Here is a 17,659-nt window from a genome sequence, read left to right on the forward strand (position 1 = left end):
TACTTGGTGAGTTAATTCGGAAGAACATACGCAGGAGAACCTTTCTCCATTTCTACAGAAGGCTGCTCCTTCAAGGAATACTTTTGGTCAGTCATCTTTATAGGTCAGATGTTTCTTGGGGAAAGGACCGTGCCCCTCCTGCCGACAGCTACATTCCCAGAACCCAGCAGGGCACCTGGTACAAAGCAGACAGTCATTAGAAAGAAGGAGCGCCACTGCCTTGTGATAAAGGCTCCTTTTACTACACTTAGGACAGTAAAGTTGTGTATTTATCCTGTAACGTATAAACATTCACCTGTTTATTTCCTGGATAATGTTTAACCTTGCTTAACCCAAACTGTTTTTACTTTACCAATTGCAATGACGTATTTCATGTCCCATTTGTCGAATTATGCAAAATGTAACCTTTCCTTGGAGAATTGGGGCACTCATCAACACAACTGATGCTCCAGTGACAGGCAGGACTGCTGCAGGTCTCTCCCTGGCTGCAAGGGCTGGGCCTTCCCACCGCACCTGAACAGCGCATGAGCCGCACAGGACCCTCTGTGTCTGTGCCTCAGCACAGGTCTGCAAGGGTTGGTCCACCCCACCTGGACGGCCACACGAGCCCACATGGGGCCCTCTTCTGTGCCTCAGCACTGGTGGTTCTCTCCGCTTTCAATGCCTCATCCGTCTGCTTGGTGACATCCTAGTTAACTCACGAAGCCCAGAGAAAATGACCCTTCCTTTGGCAGCTTTTCTGGCCTCCATCTCTTCTTCCCGGCCCATTGTCCCTGCCCCAGGGGAATGATCTGGCCTCTCCTGAGACTGCCCATTGCTTCTGCCCCCTCTTTGGCTGGAGAGTCCACTTTTATCACTTTTTTCTTTTTGAAAGAGACAGGGTCTCGCTCTCTCACCCAGGCTGGAATGCAGTGACACGATCATAGCTCACTGCGGCCTCAACTTCCTTGGGTCGACGGATCCTCTCCCAAAGTGCTGAGATTATAGGCATGAGCCATAGCACCCAGCCTGGAATGTTCACTTTTGTAGGTGCTTCCACCACTTAAGTTGATGAGCAATTTATTTTACCATCATCCTTACTTTATACCAATTCTGTGACCATAACCACAAGGATAGTGGTGGGAGCAGTGTCGCGGCCTCCTGGCACCTCTCCAAGGGCTCACCTGGGAGGTTCCCACACCAGTGGCATCTAAGCAGACTGTGCTTTCCCTGCCCAGACACAACACTCTAAATTCAGACAGGCCTCACTTCTGTGTATACTCAGGGTTAAATATATTCTAAAAGTCAACAAAACATAAAAAGCCAAAATAACCCACCTTTGGATTCCATTCCATTTCGTTGTCAGCAGGTTTCACCCTACAGACAATAAACTCCACAGCCTGCGGGGGAAGCGCGTGGAATTGCTCCGGGAGATGCAGCAGCTGGTCCCTCATGATGAGCCTCGTCCTGCCTTCATCAATGAACTCTACGAGGACGTCGTCCGGGACCCAGGCGTCTTCTTTCCGGCTCACTTCCAGCACCTGAACCCTAGAGAGCAATGGGGCATCAGTTCAACACAGAGATCCCAGAAAAGATCATCTTTGTCCCAAATTACCATGAAATGGAAGACATACAAAAAGAAACTCTATAATTGTACTCTATACTAGAAATGAAAAACTAAGGCCTTCAGAAATTCAAGTGGTGGATTAAAGTGTACATAAGTATGAAAACATGTAGTACTTTTGAACAGACTAAATCCTTTTATCTAACTACAGGTATTGATCGACTTACGACCTATGCAACTTACGACCATTCAACTTTACGACCACAATCGATAGCCAAGACTGCTCCGCGTCTGGCAGCGCAAACGTTGCCCAGCCAGGCGTACGATAGTGCGGACCAGCTTCTGGCAGCACTACCATCTCCGCGTGCACCATTTCAACTGTACATATAGCCTACTCAACTTACGACCAAATCGTGTTACGACCGGTCCGTGGTCCCAACGTGGTCGTTAAGTCGAGCACTCGCTGTGCATGATAAAAATTAACATAGTAAATTAGCTTCAAAGTTATTTATTTTATTTTGTAGAGACAAGGTCTTGCTCTGTGGCCCAGGCTGGAGTGCAGTGGCATGATCATAGCTCACTGCAGCCTTAACCTCCTGGGCTCAAGCCATCTACTCACCTCAGCCTCCCAAAGTGCTGGGAGTATACGCATGAGCCACGTCACCTGTCAAGTTTCAAAGTTTCTGAATTCAAGGCTATCATCAAGTGGTACCAGCTGTGGATTCAAGGCAAGTGGGTGCAAACGTGATTCAAACTGACCAGATTGGAACACACTATGCCAGGTATGAAGCTTACACCATGTTCATAACATCACCAAGGCTCAGTTTTCTTATCTGTAAAATGGGCATGATGCCCACTTGATAGGAATTAGGCAAGAATTAAGTGAGGTAAAGATGTATGTGTATATTGCACGCAGTAATGGCTCAACACGTCACAGTGTCACTGGGCGCAGGAGCCTGGGAAACAGTTTCCCATGAAGAACTGGAGCAGGCATCTGGAGGGACACCCTGCTGTCACCAGGCTCACATACACACTGAGTCAAACGACAGAGGTGGAAATTGAAACTCAATACCATCAGTTACCTCATGCTTCAAAACTTTACAGATGAAATAAACAGATGTTACCTGTGAAAAAGTGTTTTTTCTGCGAATCCATACAATCCAAACTTCTCCACCTTTTCCACAGTTGTTTTATTATTGGAATCCTTAAAATACTCATTCATTTCAGCACTGAGGGTTGCATACAGATCCATGTTTTTATCAATTACACGGCCAAAGTAATTTGTTGCATTCAAAATATAAAAGGGCATTATCTGAAACATACATAGTAAACATGACCAGGAAACAAACTTAGTCTAAACTGAAGATGTACATACTCCCTGTATCTGCAGAAATCAGTACCTAACCTAAGAACCCAAAGCTTAGTAATGTGGATTTGGAAATAAACTAGGAAGCTAGCCAAAAAACCAAAGCAAAATCAATACCTCACACCATAGTCACAAAGAATTAGAGTTTCACTTTAAATCTAGTGAAAGAAGATTTTTTCTTTTGCAAATTTCATTATTTTAAAACCTCATTATTAGGTGTAAGTGTTCTTTTGTTTACCTTCTAACCGTACTTTTATAAAAATTCTTCTGAAAATACCACTGCTGTCTCTTGACACCTTCTGATCTTTTTTCAGGTAACAGATGCATTTTATCAAGAGTCTACTGTATACCAGCCTCCAGGGTTACAGGGATGAAACCGCATCCTACAGAGACCCTCAGCAATCCAGAAGTGGACAGAGAGGCCACAGCTTGCATGTGCTGGAGAAGACAGCCCTTCACAGGTTAGGGTGGGGAACAGTGTGCAAGGCAAGTCTGCAGAGGGCACAGATGCTCTGTGTGAAGGCAGGGAACCCTGGCTGCCCAGAGTGGATGCCAGGAGTGAGAAGTAGGCACTTGGCAGAATAGGGGAGAGGGTCAGGCTCGTGACACCCACAGGCATCAGTGTCTGTGCCTGGGCAGGAGGAAACAAAGTGACAGACCTGAGAACAGAGAGCTCTAGAAGAGGCAAGAGGCCCTCCCTGGAAATGGGCTCAGTCAGTGCAACAGGTGAGCCCAGGAGGCTTCACCTACCCCCACAGTGGGTGAAGGCTGGAGCCCCTGCAAAATCTCCACCCTCTCTCTCCAGGGACAAGAGGCATGAAGGAAGAGAAAACCAGATAACTATGTCACCATATTTATTTTACACAGCATGTAAAACAACAGAAACGGGAACTCTGTGAAATCAGAAAAGTTACCCTGACGCACACCTCCTCCAAAATGTCAGGAAAACATATTTTACCTAAAAACAAGCAATAGCAAAGTAACACAGTCAAATCCGATATTAAGTCATCATAAAGTAATAAAACATAATATGTAAATAAAATTAAAAAGAGAATAAAGAGAAGAACAGTCTCTACAGACAATGAAAGCTGCTAGAAAGATACATCCACAAAACAGATCAAAACTATAACATTCAATTTCAAGAAAACCTGCTTTTAATTTGTTAACTAAGAAAATGATACGTGTATAAAAGAGTAACAGATCAGAGTTAGAACAACTTAGAACTGAGGTGACAGAACACAGGAAAGACTTAGAAATTTTTTTAAAAATCCAATAATGAAAACTGTAGTGGGTTGGATGGTGGCTCTCCCAAAAAAGGTATGTCCATGTTCTTTTTTTTTTTGAGACGGAGTTTCACTCATGTTACCCAGGCTGGAGTGCAATGGTGCGATCTCGGCTCACCGCAACCTCCACCTCCTGGGTTCAGGCAATTCTCCTGCCTCAGCCTCCTGAGTAGCTGGGATTACAGGCACACACCACCATGCCCAGCTAATCCTTTGTATTTTTGGTAGAGACGGGGTTTCACCATGTTGACCAGGATGGTTTCGATCTCTTGGCCTCGTGATCCACCCACCTCGGCCTCCCAAAGTGCTGGGATTACAGGCTTGAGCCACCGCGCCTGGCCGGTATGTCCATGTTCTAACCCCCAAGGCCACTGTGACTTTGACCTGACTTGAAAACAGGGTCTTTACAGATGTACTGAAGTCTGCAGACTGGGAAAGGGCTCTGGGTGATCCAGGTGGGCCCTCCCTCCAATGAAATGTCCTTTATAAGGGGCACAGAGAAGAGGAGGTCATGTAAAGATGCAAGTGGAGAGACAGTGACAGGGGCTGCCGGCTGAGACGCAAGGACGCCGGGCAAGGAGCAGGCCAGGTCACCCTCTGGAGGCTGTGGAGGGGCACAGCCCTGCTGATACCCTGACGTTGGACTCTGGCATCCAGGAACGTGACAGAAGAAATGTGTGTTGCTTTAAGTCACTAACTCAGTGGTAATCAGTTACAGCAGTCTACAAAACAAAATAGATATTGCCCTAAGGAAACAGGTGAAAAGGAGAGAAATGGCATGCTCAAAAAGAAACGAAGAAATTAATAAAAAAAAAGAGTTGAAAGAAAATAAAAAATTCTTAGCTTGGCAATTCTATATGCATCTTATTACAGAATTTTCCTCAAAGAAATTATCATGAATGCCTTGAAAAGATTCATGTAATCACTGCATTATTATTATTGAAAAAATCTGTAGAGACAAGGTCTCACTATGTTGCCCAGGCTGGTCTTGAACTCCTGGCCTCAAGTGATCTGCCCGCCTTGGTCTCCCAAAACGATGAGATTACAGGTGTGAGCCACCACACCAGGTCACTGCATTATTTTTAACAGCCCCCAAATATAAACATTTTTTTCTGAAAATATAATTGAAAAAAAAAATCCTTAAATTGTCATCCATTACTGAATTTGATCTTGGCTTATAAATAAGCTGGGGCCCTGACATAAGGCGCCCTGTACGGACGTGTGCCTCCGGTCAGATTGATGGTGGTATGTTAATACTGGTCACTGAAAGGCTTCATTACATCGACTAAGATCCTGCTTAACAAATAAAACATGTTCATTAACATGACGGTTCGTCACGGGACACAAGGATCTTTAACCTACTTTAATGTATCCAAATGAAGGTAGGGCTTGGCTGGACAGTTTTCTTGGCATGTCTATTTCTGGATTAATACGGTGTCGGTCAGGACAGATCCTTTTGTCTCTGAAAATAAAATGACGAGATTTCAAAATCATAAATAAATAACTGTTAATGTGAATTTTACTGCTTTCTTCAGAAAATTAATCTGCAACTTAAATCAGAGAACTTTTGTTCCAAACACCCTGTTGAATAAACACATTAAATATTTCAGATGACACTAACAATACATAAATAAATGGAAATGGATTCTACATTTTAATTAACACTGAATAAACTTAATGAGTTACTTCATTATTTCTCTAGCAAACATTTTTTTTTCTTTTAAGAGTTTGGTCTCGCCAGGCGCAGTGGCTCATGCCTGTAATCCCAGCACTTTGGGAGGCCGAGGCTGGTGGATCACGAGGTTAAGAGATCGAGACCATCCTGGTCAACATGGTGAAACCCCGTCTCTACTAAAAATACAAAACATTAGCTGGGCATGGTGGCGCGTGCCTGTAGTCCCGGCTGCTCGGGAGGCTGAGGCAGGAGAATTGCCTGAACCCAGGAGGCGGAGGTTGCGGTGAGCCGAGATCGCGCCATTGTACTCCAGCCTGGGTAACAAGAGCGAAACTCCGTCTCAAAAAAAAAAAAAAAGAGTTTGGTCTCACTGTTGCCCAGGCTGGAGTGTGGTGGCACAAGCGTGTCTCACCATAGCCTCTTAACTCCTGGGCTCAAGAGATCCTCCCAGCTCAGCCACCCTATTTCTCTAGACATTCTAAAATGCCTTATGTAAATGAACAAAATATACTTCCAAAATAAAGACTGAATTAGAAATACACTGTCGCAATACACAACAAAGGCCAATCGATCTCAACCTAGAAGCCGTTCCTTAACTACAATGCTACTTCCACATGGAGAAATAGTTGAAATTGCCATTTTAAAAGTCAGTATTTGAGGCCGAGCACAGTGACTCATGCCTGTAATCCCAGCACTTTGGGAGGCCGAGACAGCCAAATCACCTGAGGTCAGGAGTTCAAGACCAGCCTGGCCAACATGATGAAACCCCATCTCTACTAAAAATACAAAAATTTACCTACATGTAGTGCCTACTACTACATGTAGTCCCAGCTACTCAGAAGGCTGATACAGGAGAAATGCTTGAACCCAGGAGGCGGAGGCTGCAGTGAGCCAAGATGGTGGCACTGTACTTCAGCCTGGGTGACAGAGCAAGACTCTGTCTCCAAATTAAATAAATAAATAAATAAATAAGTCAGTCAGTCAGTCAGCCAGCATTTGGCTGGGGACGATGGTTCATGCCTGTAATCCCAGCACTTTGGGAGGTCAAGTTAGGCAGATCACTTGAGCCCGTACTTCATTATTTCTCTAGCAATTTTTTAAGAGTTTGGTCTCACTCTGTTGAGACCAGCTTGGCCAACATGGCAAATCCCATCTCTACTAAAAATACAAAAATTAGCTGGGTGTGGTGGTACACACCTGTGATCCCAGATACAGTACTTGGGAGGCTGAGCCTCAATACCTGCCTGAACCCGGGAGGCAGAGGTTTCAGGGAGCTGAGATCACTCCACTGCACTCCAGCCTGGGTGACAGAGCCAGAATCTTTCTCAAAAAAAAAAAAAAAAAAAAAAGGTCGGTATTCTTTAAACATAAATAGAAATGCTGCTAGTAACACATTTAATGTACCATAATTCAAAACCATTAATGTCAACAGTTACCTTCAAATTCAATCCAGCAGCTATGTATCAGACACCCATGCCCCAGCCTGAGCTGTCTGTGTATCAAGCAAGCAGTGGTGTTGTGTCTGGATAATGCAGAGGGGCCCCTTGACTGTCAAGGTACCCAAGCGGATACCTTGTTCTGCAAGCTGATTAACACAATCAATGCAGTCCCTAGCAAAATTCCTCAGGGTTTCTGGAAAAACTAACAGGCTTATTCTAAAATGTATGTGGAGGCTGGGTGCAGTGGCTCACGCCTGTAATCCCAGCACTTTAGGAGGCTGAGGCAGCCTCCTGGCCAACATGGTGAAACCCCGTCTCTACCAAAAATACAAAAATTAGCTGGGTGTGGTGGCGGATACCTGTATTCCCAGCTACTTGGGAAGCTGAGGTAGGAGAATTGTTTGAACCGAGGAGACGGAGGGTGCAGTGAACCAAGATTGTGCCACTGCACTCCAGCCTGGGTGACAGAGCAAGACTCCACCTCAAAAAAAATAAAATACAAAAAATAAAATGTATGTGGAGATGCAATTAATTTAAAATAGCCAAACAACCTTGAAGAGGACCAAGCTGGAGGCCTCATACACCAGCTCCTAAGACTTGCTCTAAGAAAGCGTACTGGTATAAAGTTAGACAAACAGACCACTGTAACAGAACTGAGTCCAAAAATAGACCACATGTGCCATCACCTGGCTTATGGCAAACACACTAATGCAGTGAGAACCAAATGATGTTTTACATAAATGATCCTGGAGAAAACCATCATCCATATGGAAAAAGCAAACCTTGCCCCCAGATCTCACATTACACATGTAATTTTTTTTGGGACACAGGGTCCCGTTCTTTTGCCCAGGCTGGAGTGCAGTGGCACAATCATGACTCACTGCATCCCCGACTTCCAAGGCTCAAGCGATTCTCCTACCCCAGGCTCCTGAGTAGCTGGGACTACAAGCATGTGCCACCACAGCTGGCTAATTTATTTGTTTATATTTTTTAAGGAGACTGGGTCTTCCTGTGTTGCCCAGGCTGGTCTTGAAATCCTGAGCTCAAGTGATCCTCCCACTTTAGCCTCAAAAAGTGATGGGATTATAGGTGTGAGCCACCATACCTGGTCATGTATAAAAACTAATTTAATATGAATTATAAGTGTATCTGTGAAAGCTAAAACTACAGAGCTTCTAGAAGTATAGAAGAATGCCTTCATGACCTTGAAATAGACAATTTTTTTTTAGATGGAATTTTTCTCTGTCATCCAGGCTGGAGGGCAGTGTAACGATCTCTCACTCTGCTGCCCAGGCTGGAGTATAGTAGTGCAATCTTGGTTCACAACAACCTCCACTTCCCAGGTTCAAGAGATACTCCTGCCTCAGCCTCCTATGTAGCTGGGATTACAGGCCTGTGCCACCACACCCAGCTAATTTTTGTATTTTTAGTAGAGACAGGGTTTCACCATGTTGGCCAGGCTGGTCTCAAACTCCTGGCTTCAACTGATCTGCCCACCTTGGCCTCCCGAAGTACTGGGCTAACAGGCATGAGCCACCATGCCCAGCTGACATAGGCAAATATTTCCTATATAAAAGCACACAAAAAGTAATCTGAAAATACTTCATCAAAATTAAAAATGACTGTTCATCAGCAGAGTGATGAATGCAGCAAACCACCATAGCACATGTATACCTGTGTAACAAATCTGCACGTTCTGCACATGTACCCCAGGAATTAAAGTATAAATAAATTAAAAAAAAAATAAAGAGTGAAAATCCAAGCCATAGCTTGGAGGAGACATTCTCAGTGCACGCATCACACAAAGCACTTGCGTTGAGTATAGATAAGCTACTCCCCCCACAAACCAAGAAGAAAAAGATAAGCACTCCATGTCAAAAGACCTCAACAGGCACTTCACAAAAAGAGAATGACCCACTGTCCCACAAGCCGATGAAAAGATATTCAACATCATTAATCATTAGAGAATGCAAATTAACATCAAAATGGTTTACCACTCCACCTCCACCAACAGTAAGCATTGGTGAGGGTGGCGGACAGCTCAGCGTCTCAGACAGCACTAACCAGACCAGAAAATGGCCAGCCGCTTTGGAAGAGTTAAATGCATGCCTACCCCATGACCTGCCACTTCTACTCCGGAGCATCTACCCAAGAGAAATGGGTGCACATTTCCACAAAAGACATGGCCAAAAGTGTTCCTAGCAGCTTCAAACATCATAGCCTGCTAGTGGAAACCACTCACATGCTCATCCACAGGAGAATGGATACACACACTGTGATACAGTCATACAGCAGAACACTGAGCTACAAAACAAATCACAGATACACACAACACAAACCAAAGTCACAGACACGAGGCTGAGAGAAAGAAGCCAGGCATGAAAAACAACAAACCACGATGCCATTTCTATGGCGTTCAAAACTGAGCAAAATTAATCAGCACTGACAGCCCTTCAGAGGGGAGGGCACCAGATGGGGATGAGAGTGAGGGAACCCCAGGGCCGCTCCCTCAGAGCAGGTGGTGGCTTCTACAGATACATGACAATTCACCACACCACAACAGCTGTGCACTTTACTGCAGATTATAGCTCAGTTTAATAAGAAACAAATCACTGGCTTACTTGCAAAAACCAAAAGCCTTCAGATATGGACAAAGAGGTCTTGTGGCTTTCTTATCTTCTTTGGCTTCCAGAACTCCTGCGGTGAACTCGTACAGCTCTGCGGGGACTTTGGCGTCCGCTCGCTCCAAGTAGCGCAGGATGCCCACTGCGTGGCTCGCATCTTTCTCTGTCAGCAGCAAGACAGATTTGGCTTTCTTATCTCCCTGTTCTGCAGGAGAACCCTAAAAAGTGGGGGTGAATAAAGGAAGTGGATCATCTACTCCAGTCTGAATGAGGAAACCTTGTGGACTCTGAGTTTATCATGACACAGAAGATGCCAGTGGAATATGGAAGAGAATAAAAATTCACCAAACCTGTTCAGTGTGAAAATGATCAGACATGCAATACAGGCGTCCACCAAAAACTTTTGGCGAGGCAGGGAAGCTGAAGTGAATCACACACGTGGCATCAGTGATGGCCAAGAGTGGGACGCAGTCATCTGTGAGGGCTGCAGAGAGGGAGTCCGACAGTGTCACGTGCGCTGAAGTTACCACACTTACTTTAACCAGCAGTTCCCACGGCCACACCGCAGTGCATTTCTGTATCACATTTTACTTTTTTGGATGCAGAGAAACTTCTCCCCCATTTTTTCCCCAAAATGCCGCAGCCCAGTGCTTAAAATCCAGAGAAAAGTGGTCTCCTTTTTAGCCTGAAAAATGTCTCTTATTACAAATCCAAGAAGCCCATATGTTTTCCACTTATTCTATGCATTTTGACTTTTCTACTTTTTCAGATGAAGTCTTACTCTGTAGCCCAGGCTGGAGTGCAGTGGCATGATTTTGGCTTACTGCAACCTCCACTTCCCGGTTCAAGCAATTCTCCTGTCTCAGCCTCTCAAGTAGCTGGGACTACAGGTGTGCACCACTGTGTCCAGCTAATTTTTGTATTTTTTTTAGAGATGGGGTTTCACCACGTTGGCCAGGCTAGTCTTGAACTCTTGACCTCATGATCCACCCACCTTGGCTTCCCAAAATGCTGGGATTACAGGCGTGAGCCACTGGGCCCGGCTCCACATTTTGACTTTTATCTTTCTAATATTAAATTTAGCAATAATGGATGACTATATATATGTCTCTTTATATATGACAGTGATCCTCAAACTATAACTCTAGGGAGAATATCTAGACTAATGGTGGCTGCCCACTGACCTGAGAGATTCACCTCAACATCAAAATCTTAGTGGAGATTTTCATTTTGAAATTAACATTGCTAATAAGCTGTCAGTAAACCTGGGGAATAATGAGAAATCTGAAGATGAGATATACAAATGAATTAAAGATAGGATTCCTAGTAGCTCAGCCTTCACCAAACAGAAGTAGAAATTAAAACACTTACCTAATATAATATGAGAGCCAGAACTTAACTTCTTCTTCCATTGTTCTAAAACATTTTGTAAGTTAAAAACCACTTCTTTATGCATCTTCAAGCAAAATATTGAACTGCTTTCTACTACCTAAAGATGAAACCAAATAAGCCAGGTCGCGGTCAGGGATATAGGCTGGAAGACTGCTCCATCAGTAATTGTCAGTGTAAAGCACTTTAAATTATCTGTGAGGGCACTACCTCACTGATCCCGTAATTCTTAAGAATGAATGAGATGATTGGAAACTTAAATATATTTCCAAAACTCGGTAGTTTAGGTCTAAAACCTTCCTCAAGTGAAATAAGCAATATTTTGCTAAAAATTTTGCTTGTTTTTAAAATAGCACAGCTATATCTGTGTGTGATGTGTGTGTGTATAGGTGTATAGGTGTGTGTGTGTATATATGTGTGTGTATGTGTATATGTGTGTGTATATGTGTATATGTGTGTGTGTATATGTGTGTGTATATATGTGTACATATGCGTGTATGTGTGTATATGTGTGTGTGTATATGTGTATATGGGTGTGTGTGTATATATGTGTGTGTATGTGTATATATGTGTGTGTATATGTGTATATGTGTGTATATGTGTATATATGTGTGTGTATATTTATGTGTATATGTATGTGTATATGTGTGTGTGTATATATGTGTATGTGTGTGTGTGTGTGGTGTGTGTATATGTGTGTGTATATGTGTGTGTATATGTGTATGTGTGTGTATATATGTATATATGTGTGTATATGTATGTGTGTATATATATGCATATATGTGTGTATATGTGTATATATATGTATATATGCGTATATATGTGTGTATACATATGTATATATGTGTATATATGTATATATGTGTGTGTATATATATGTGTGTGTATATATATGTATATATGTGTGTATGTATGTATATATGTGTGTGTATACATATGTATATATATGTGTGTGTATATATGTATACATATGTGTATGTATGTATATATATGTATATATATGTGTGTATGCATATATGTGTGTATATATATGTATATATATATATGCATATACACATATACATCAGATAGAAAGTCCTTGTTGACTGGAGTACCATATAACTATACCTTCTAGCTCATTGTTGCAGAAAGGCAGATGTACTACTAATTCTCATATTTGGTAGTTGGCTTCACTTCTACATTTTAGCACTAATATGTACAAAGTAAAACTGAATACATCTTTAGCCAATTTATTTGATTTTTTGGCTGTATGTTATCTTTTACTGCTATCTTCTCAATCTTTTTTATTTTTTATTTTTTTTGGTAGAAAAATGTTGCCCAGGCTGGTCTTGAACTCTTGGCTTCAAGCAATCTTCCCACCTCAGCCTCCCAAAGGGCTGGGATTTCAGGCACGAGCCACCTCAATCTTCTTAAACAGAGGGTACAGAAGATGTTTTCATGTTTATAAATTAACACTTTTAATGGTCCACCAAGATGAAACTGTTCTGCCCTGGAGAACGCTGCTGTAGGGGAAAGGCCCTGCCCACCCACCTGCTTCTCCCCAGCACCAGGCCTCCAGCCTCCATGCTCAGTGAGCAACCCCCCGCCTCTTCTGATTGATGTTAAATTTGTAAAACTGTACTTCCCTGCCACACAGTCAACTACCCCAGTAATTTTGTGATGACATGAGAGTCAACCAGTTGAAACAAACAGAACATTTTTATATGGGGATGGGCTCACCTTACACACTATTTCTGTTTCAGCTACAGAGCAGGTGAAGATTAAGGTCTTTTGTGCCTGACTTGGAATGAAATCAAGAGCTTGGAGTAAAGTAGAGGTTTTTTCACATTCTAGGCAAAGATGGACTACCTGGTAATGAAGTACAGAAACAATGTGACTTTTTAATGCCCTAGGTGCTCCAGATCCACTTTCCATAGCTGTTGGGATTTTAATAGAAAAGAATATATAAGAAATCAATAGAAATTTAAATATTCAACTATAATTGTATTTCATTCATAATTTATATATAAAATCAAAGCTGTAATTGTTTAATATTAAGCTATGAAATAAAAGTTGCTGGTGTTCATCAGCCCTCCAACAACACACATGCACACACAATTACCTGTTGGACGTTGCCGTAGAGAGCAGCCTCTTCCATGGCTGTGATCACGATGTAGGGATCATTCATGAACTCCTTGATGAGATGTTCTATATGTTTGTTCCAATGAACTCCAACTGCAACAATCTGATGTGGTGCAGATTCCCTTTCTTCAACTTCAATATTTTTTTTAAAGTTATCTAATATAGCAAACATCTGAAAAAATAGTATGATTAATTTCATTTATACTTCAGAAGAGTAAGAACTAGTGTGGCAGAACATAAAATGTAAGGGATTGTATATTTTCTGTTCTCAGAGTGGGGAAAGTCTTTCAGAAACAAAAGAAAAAGGTCGGGCATGGGAGCTCATGCCTATAATCCCAGCACTTTTGGAGGCTGAGGTGGGTGGATCACCTGAAGTCAGGAGTTCGAGACCAGCCTGGCCAACACGGCAAAACTCCATCTCTGCTAAAAGTACAAAAATTAGCTGGGCGTGGTGGTAGATGCCTGCAATCCCAGCTACTTGGGAAGTTGAGGACGGAGAATCGCTCGAACCCAGGAGGTGGAGGTTGCAGTGAGCCAAGATCACGCCATTGCACTCCAGCCTGGGCTACAAGAATGAAACTCCGTCTCAAAAATAAAAAATAAACTCACGCCTGTTATCCCAGCACTCTGGGAGTCCGAGGCGGGTGGATCACGAGGTCAAGAGATTGAGACCATCCTGGTCAACATGGTGAAACCCCGTCTCTACTAAAAATACAAAAATTCAGCTGGGCATGGTGGCGCGTGCCTGTAATCCCAGCTACTCAGGAGGCTGAGGCAAGAGAATTGCCTGAACCCAGGAGGCGGAGGTTGCAGTGAGCCGAGATCGCGCCATTGCACTCCAGCCTGGGTAACAAGAGCGAAACTCCGTCTCAAAAAGATAAATAAATAAATAAATAATTTTAAAAAATAAAAAAATAAAAGGCAAAAATTAAATAGGAGAAAATGTTAAGTTTAAAGTCAACAAATATCCTACAATCTCCATTATAAACAAAATTAAAGCACAAGCAACATCTTGGTGAATATGTATAACAAGCTAATAAGAGATTAACATTTTCGAATAAAAACTTTTAAAAACTGATCAGTAAAAGATGATCCTCCCAACAGAAAATAAGGAAATGAATAAGCAACTCAGAGTGGAGACAAATGATCGAAATGAATTAACTGAAAACTTAAAAAGTAATCAATGAAATATAAGTTAGGCTGACAAGATCGCACTGTTGGCCAATTAGACTGTAAGAGAAACCTGGGCCAAGCCTGCTCTCGAAGGGGTGTGGAGAGCCTGGCATGTGGCTGACGGGAGTGCAGGTCAGGTCATGCCTTCAGAAAGGACATTGCACAGAGCAGTATGCCTAGATATTAGTTTTTGTTTGTTTGTTTGTTTGTTTCTAAGACAGAGTGTCATTCTGTTGTCAGGATGGAGTGCAATGGCGAGATCTCGGCTCACTGCAACCGCCGTCTCCCAGGTTCAAGCGATTCTCCTGCCTCAGCCTTCCAAGTAGCTGGGACTACAGGCATGCACCTCTTCACTCACCTAATTTTTGTATTTTTAGTAGAGTGGGGTTTCACCATGTTGGCCAGGATGGTCTTAATCTCTTGACCTCATGATCCACCCACCTCGGCCTCCCAAAGTGCTGGGATTACAGGCGTGAGCCACCACGCCCAGCCTAGATACTAGTTTTATGAAAATCAGAACCTGAGATTTCAGATGAGTTTAGAACCCTGCATAGCCCCATAGTCAGTAACAAAGACTGGATTCAAAGCTGAGGCCAGTGTTACTCCCGGGTGCACACCCTTGGTGATCGCGTGACACTGCTTCCAAGAAAAGCCTTACAAGAGCTCACAGCCTCTGACCCATGAATCCCTTCCTAGGAATTCACCCTAAAGGAAACAAGCGCAAAAAACATTTATGTTCTTACGAATCAACAGGAAGTTGAGCAATTAAAAAAAAATTCATGTTCCGTAGCCACACACATATACAAATTATGTCCAATGTCCAAAATCAAGACAGTTTTAAAACAAACTCTGTGATGTCCACAGAACTGAATACCATATGGCCAATAGCCACCAGGCTGTGGAACAGGAAGCGGTGGCCCTCATGCTGCTGCGCCCTGCACAATGTGGGCTACAAAACAGCACCCTGATCTTAGATTAACTGTGTCTATCAACAAACACAGGAATTCAAAGAAAAAGAAGCCAGTACTCCAAAACAGGAAGAAGGATCCCTTCTACGACTATGGCTGTGGGGACTGCGTTTTTCAAGTGCTCTTCTCCAAGTCTTAAATTTTCTAAATAAAAATCATTGCTTCTGTAATCAGAAAAATTTTAAGCATTTTAAGAAATCACTCGGGGAAAGAATGTTTGCTCTTCAGAAAGAATTTTAACATTGGGAAGGAAATTTCAGATAACTATTCTTTCTTCTGAATTACAGAAATTAAAGCAAGAAAAAGTTTTAGATTCACCAACGTATGCCCCAACCAGACTCTTTTCCTTCTTCTTGCCGGCAGTTAGCACGTTAATCACATCTCTCTTCTGAGCAATGAGGACCTTAAGCCACACTCACCTGTTCGTTGGCTTCCAAGAATAGCACCTCCACCTCATCCAGGACCAGGTGGCAGAGCCTGAGGAACAGCAGGCTCTGACAGGCGAGAAGCCTCAGCAGGCTGTGTGGGGTGGTAACAATCACATCACCTGCGTTTAAAAGAAAAAGTGAACATTTTCAATTTTCCACAGGTTGTTCTAAGATTTCCTCTGCTAACAGTCCACATACTTTCTAGAAAGGCCTTCCAATGAAGCAAAACACTGTTTCTCTCCTCAGGTGGGTGGGTTTTAGTCAACACCATGTGCCCAGCATCTAACAAACAGCTTAAGTGTTCAGTAAATAGTTGATAAATGAATGAAGTGACATAGTTTTCTCAGTGAAGTAGACGTCAGTCAAGATCAAACCTTCATAATCAATATTGTGGGGAGCTGACAGGCAGGTCTGGACTAGTGACTGTGAGTGCGTTATCACACAAGCCACATAACTGCGGACCCAGGCCTGCCTGGCCAGGCTCCACTGTCTTCTGTAGAGAAACCCAGCTGCTTGAAAAGGATACTTACAGCCCTTTGGAAGCTTTGTTTTTTTGGCTTCCTCTTTGTGGAGCCCAATTGTTAATAGCACAGGATGAAGAGGCCTGGAGGACATGCTGTATTCTCCCAATAATTCAAAAATAAATTGGGCCTTCTTCCATCCAGGGCACACAATGACTGCGAGAGGCTGCAAAGACACATTCAAATGACTGCAGACAGTAGTTAGGAATTCAGCATCCGCATGTGAAACATCAAGAACATCTCTTTGTACGGAAGCAGCGCTCCCTAAGTTTCTGCTATCATCATCATATAGGTCAGAAAAGTTACAGTATAATTTCATTAAAATAGATTTAGACACAGGCTGGGTGTGGTGGCTCATTCCTGTAATCCCAGCACTTTGGGAGGCAGAGGAGGGTGGATCACAAGGTCAGGAGATCTAGACCATCCTGGCGAACATGGTGGAGTCAAACCCTGTCTCTATTAAAACTACAAAAAATTAGCTGGGCCTGGTGGCATGCGCCTGTAGTACCAGCTACTCAGGAGGCTGAGGTAGGAGAATCGCTTAAACCTGGGAGATGGAGGTTGCAGTGAGCAGAGATAGCGCCACTGCACTGCAACCTGGGTGACAGAGCAAGACTCCGTCTCAAAAAAAAAAAAAAAATACGACTCAATGTGTCTAAATCTATTTAGATTGAGACTCTCAGAAAAATATGACTCAATGTGTAGATTTAGGCACATTGAGTCATATTTTTCTGAGAGTCTCAATGAAGTACATCACAAGTATTCATTTATTTGGCTCTTAAAACGCTCTCAAGGGGCAGAGGCTATCACTGCTTCACTTAGGTGAGGAATTTGAGGCACAGAGAGGTGAAGTCAGTTGCCCGAGGTTGCACAGCTAATACATGATAGCAATAGGATTTGAACCCAAGCAGTCTGACTCCAGATCCCCTGCACAGATCCTAAGCACAAGAATGAACTAAATGCCTCCTGAAAGTGGCCTTAAAAAAGACGAACCCTGGCTGGGCGCAGTGGCTCACACCTGTAATCCCAACACTAGGAGGCTGAGGCGGGTGGATCACCCGAGGTCATGAGTTCGAGACCAGCCTGACCAATATGGTGAAACCCTGTCTCTACTAAAAATACAAAAATT

At 43.1% G+C, this 17,659-nt stretch overlaps 1 protein-coding gene across 1 annotated transcript in view; it reads right to left on the reverse strand.

The window, feature by feature from the left end:
- Positions 1-17,659, reverse strand: part of TDRD12 (tudor domain containing 12) — an 89,293-nt gene that overhangs the window by 17,400 nt on the left and 54,234 nt on the right. Inside the window, 10 exon segments of the mRNA XM_037729826.1 lie at positions 1,317-1,527; positions 2,668-2,855; positions 5,555-5,654; positions 9,928-10,148; positions 10,281-10,414; positions 11,302-11,419; positions 13,039-13,167; positions 13,421-13,612; positions 16,001-16,128; positions 16,540-16,696. Coding sequence (XP_037585754.1) covers positions 1,317-1,527; positions 2,668-2,855; positions 5,555-5,654; positions 9,928-10,148; positions 10,281-10,414; positions 11,302-11,419; positions 13,039-13,167; positions 13,421-13,612; positions 16,001-16,128; positions 16,540-16,696 — 1,578 coding nt within the window.

Source organism: Cebus imitator, unplaced genomic scaffold, assembly GCF_001604975.1.
Source record: "Cebus imitator isolate Cc_AM_T3 unplaced genomic scaffold, Cebus_imitator-1.0 Scaffold318, whole genome shotgun sequence".
NCBI classification, from domain to species: Eukaryota; Metazoa; Chordata; class Mammalia; order Primates; family Cebidae; genus Cebus; species Cebus imitator.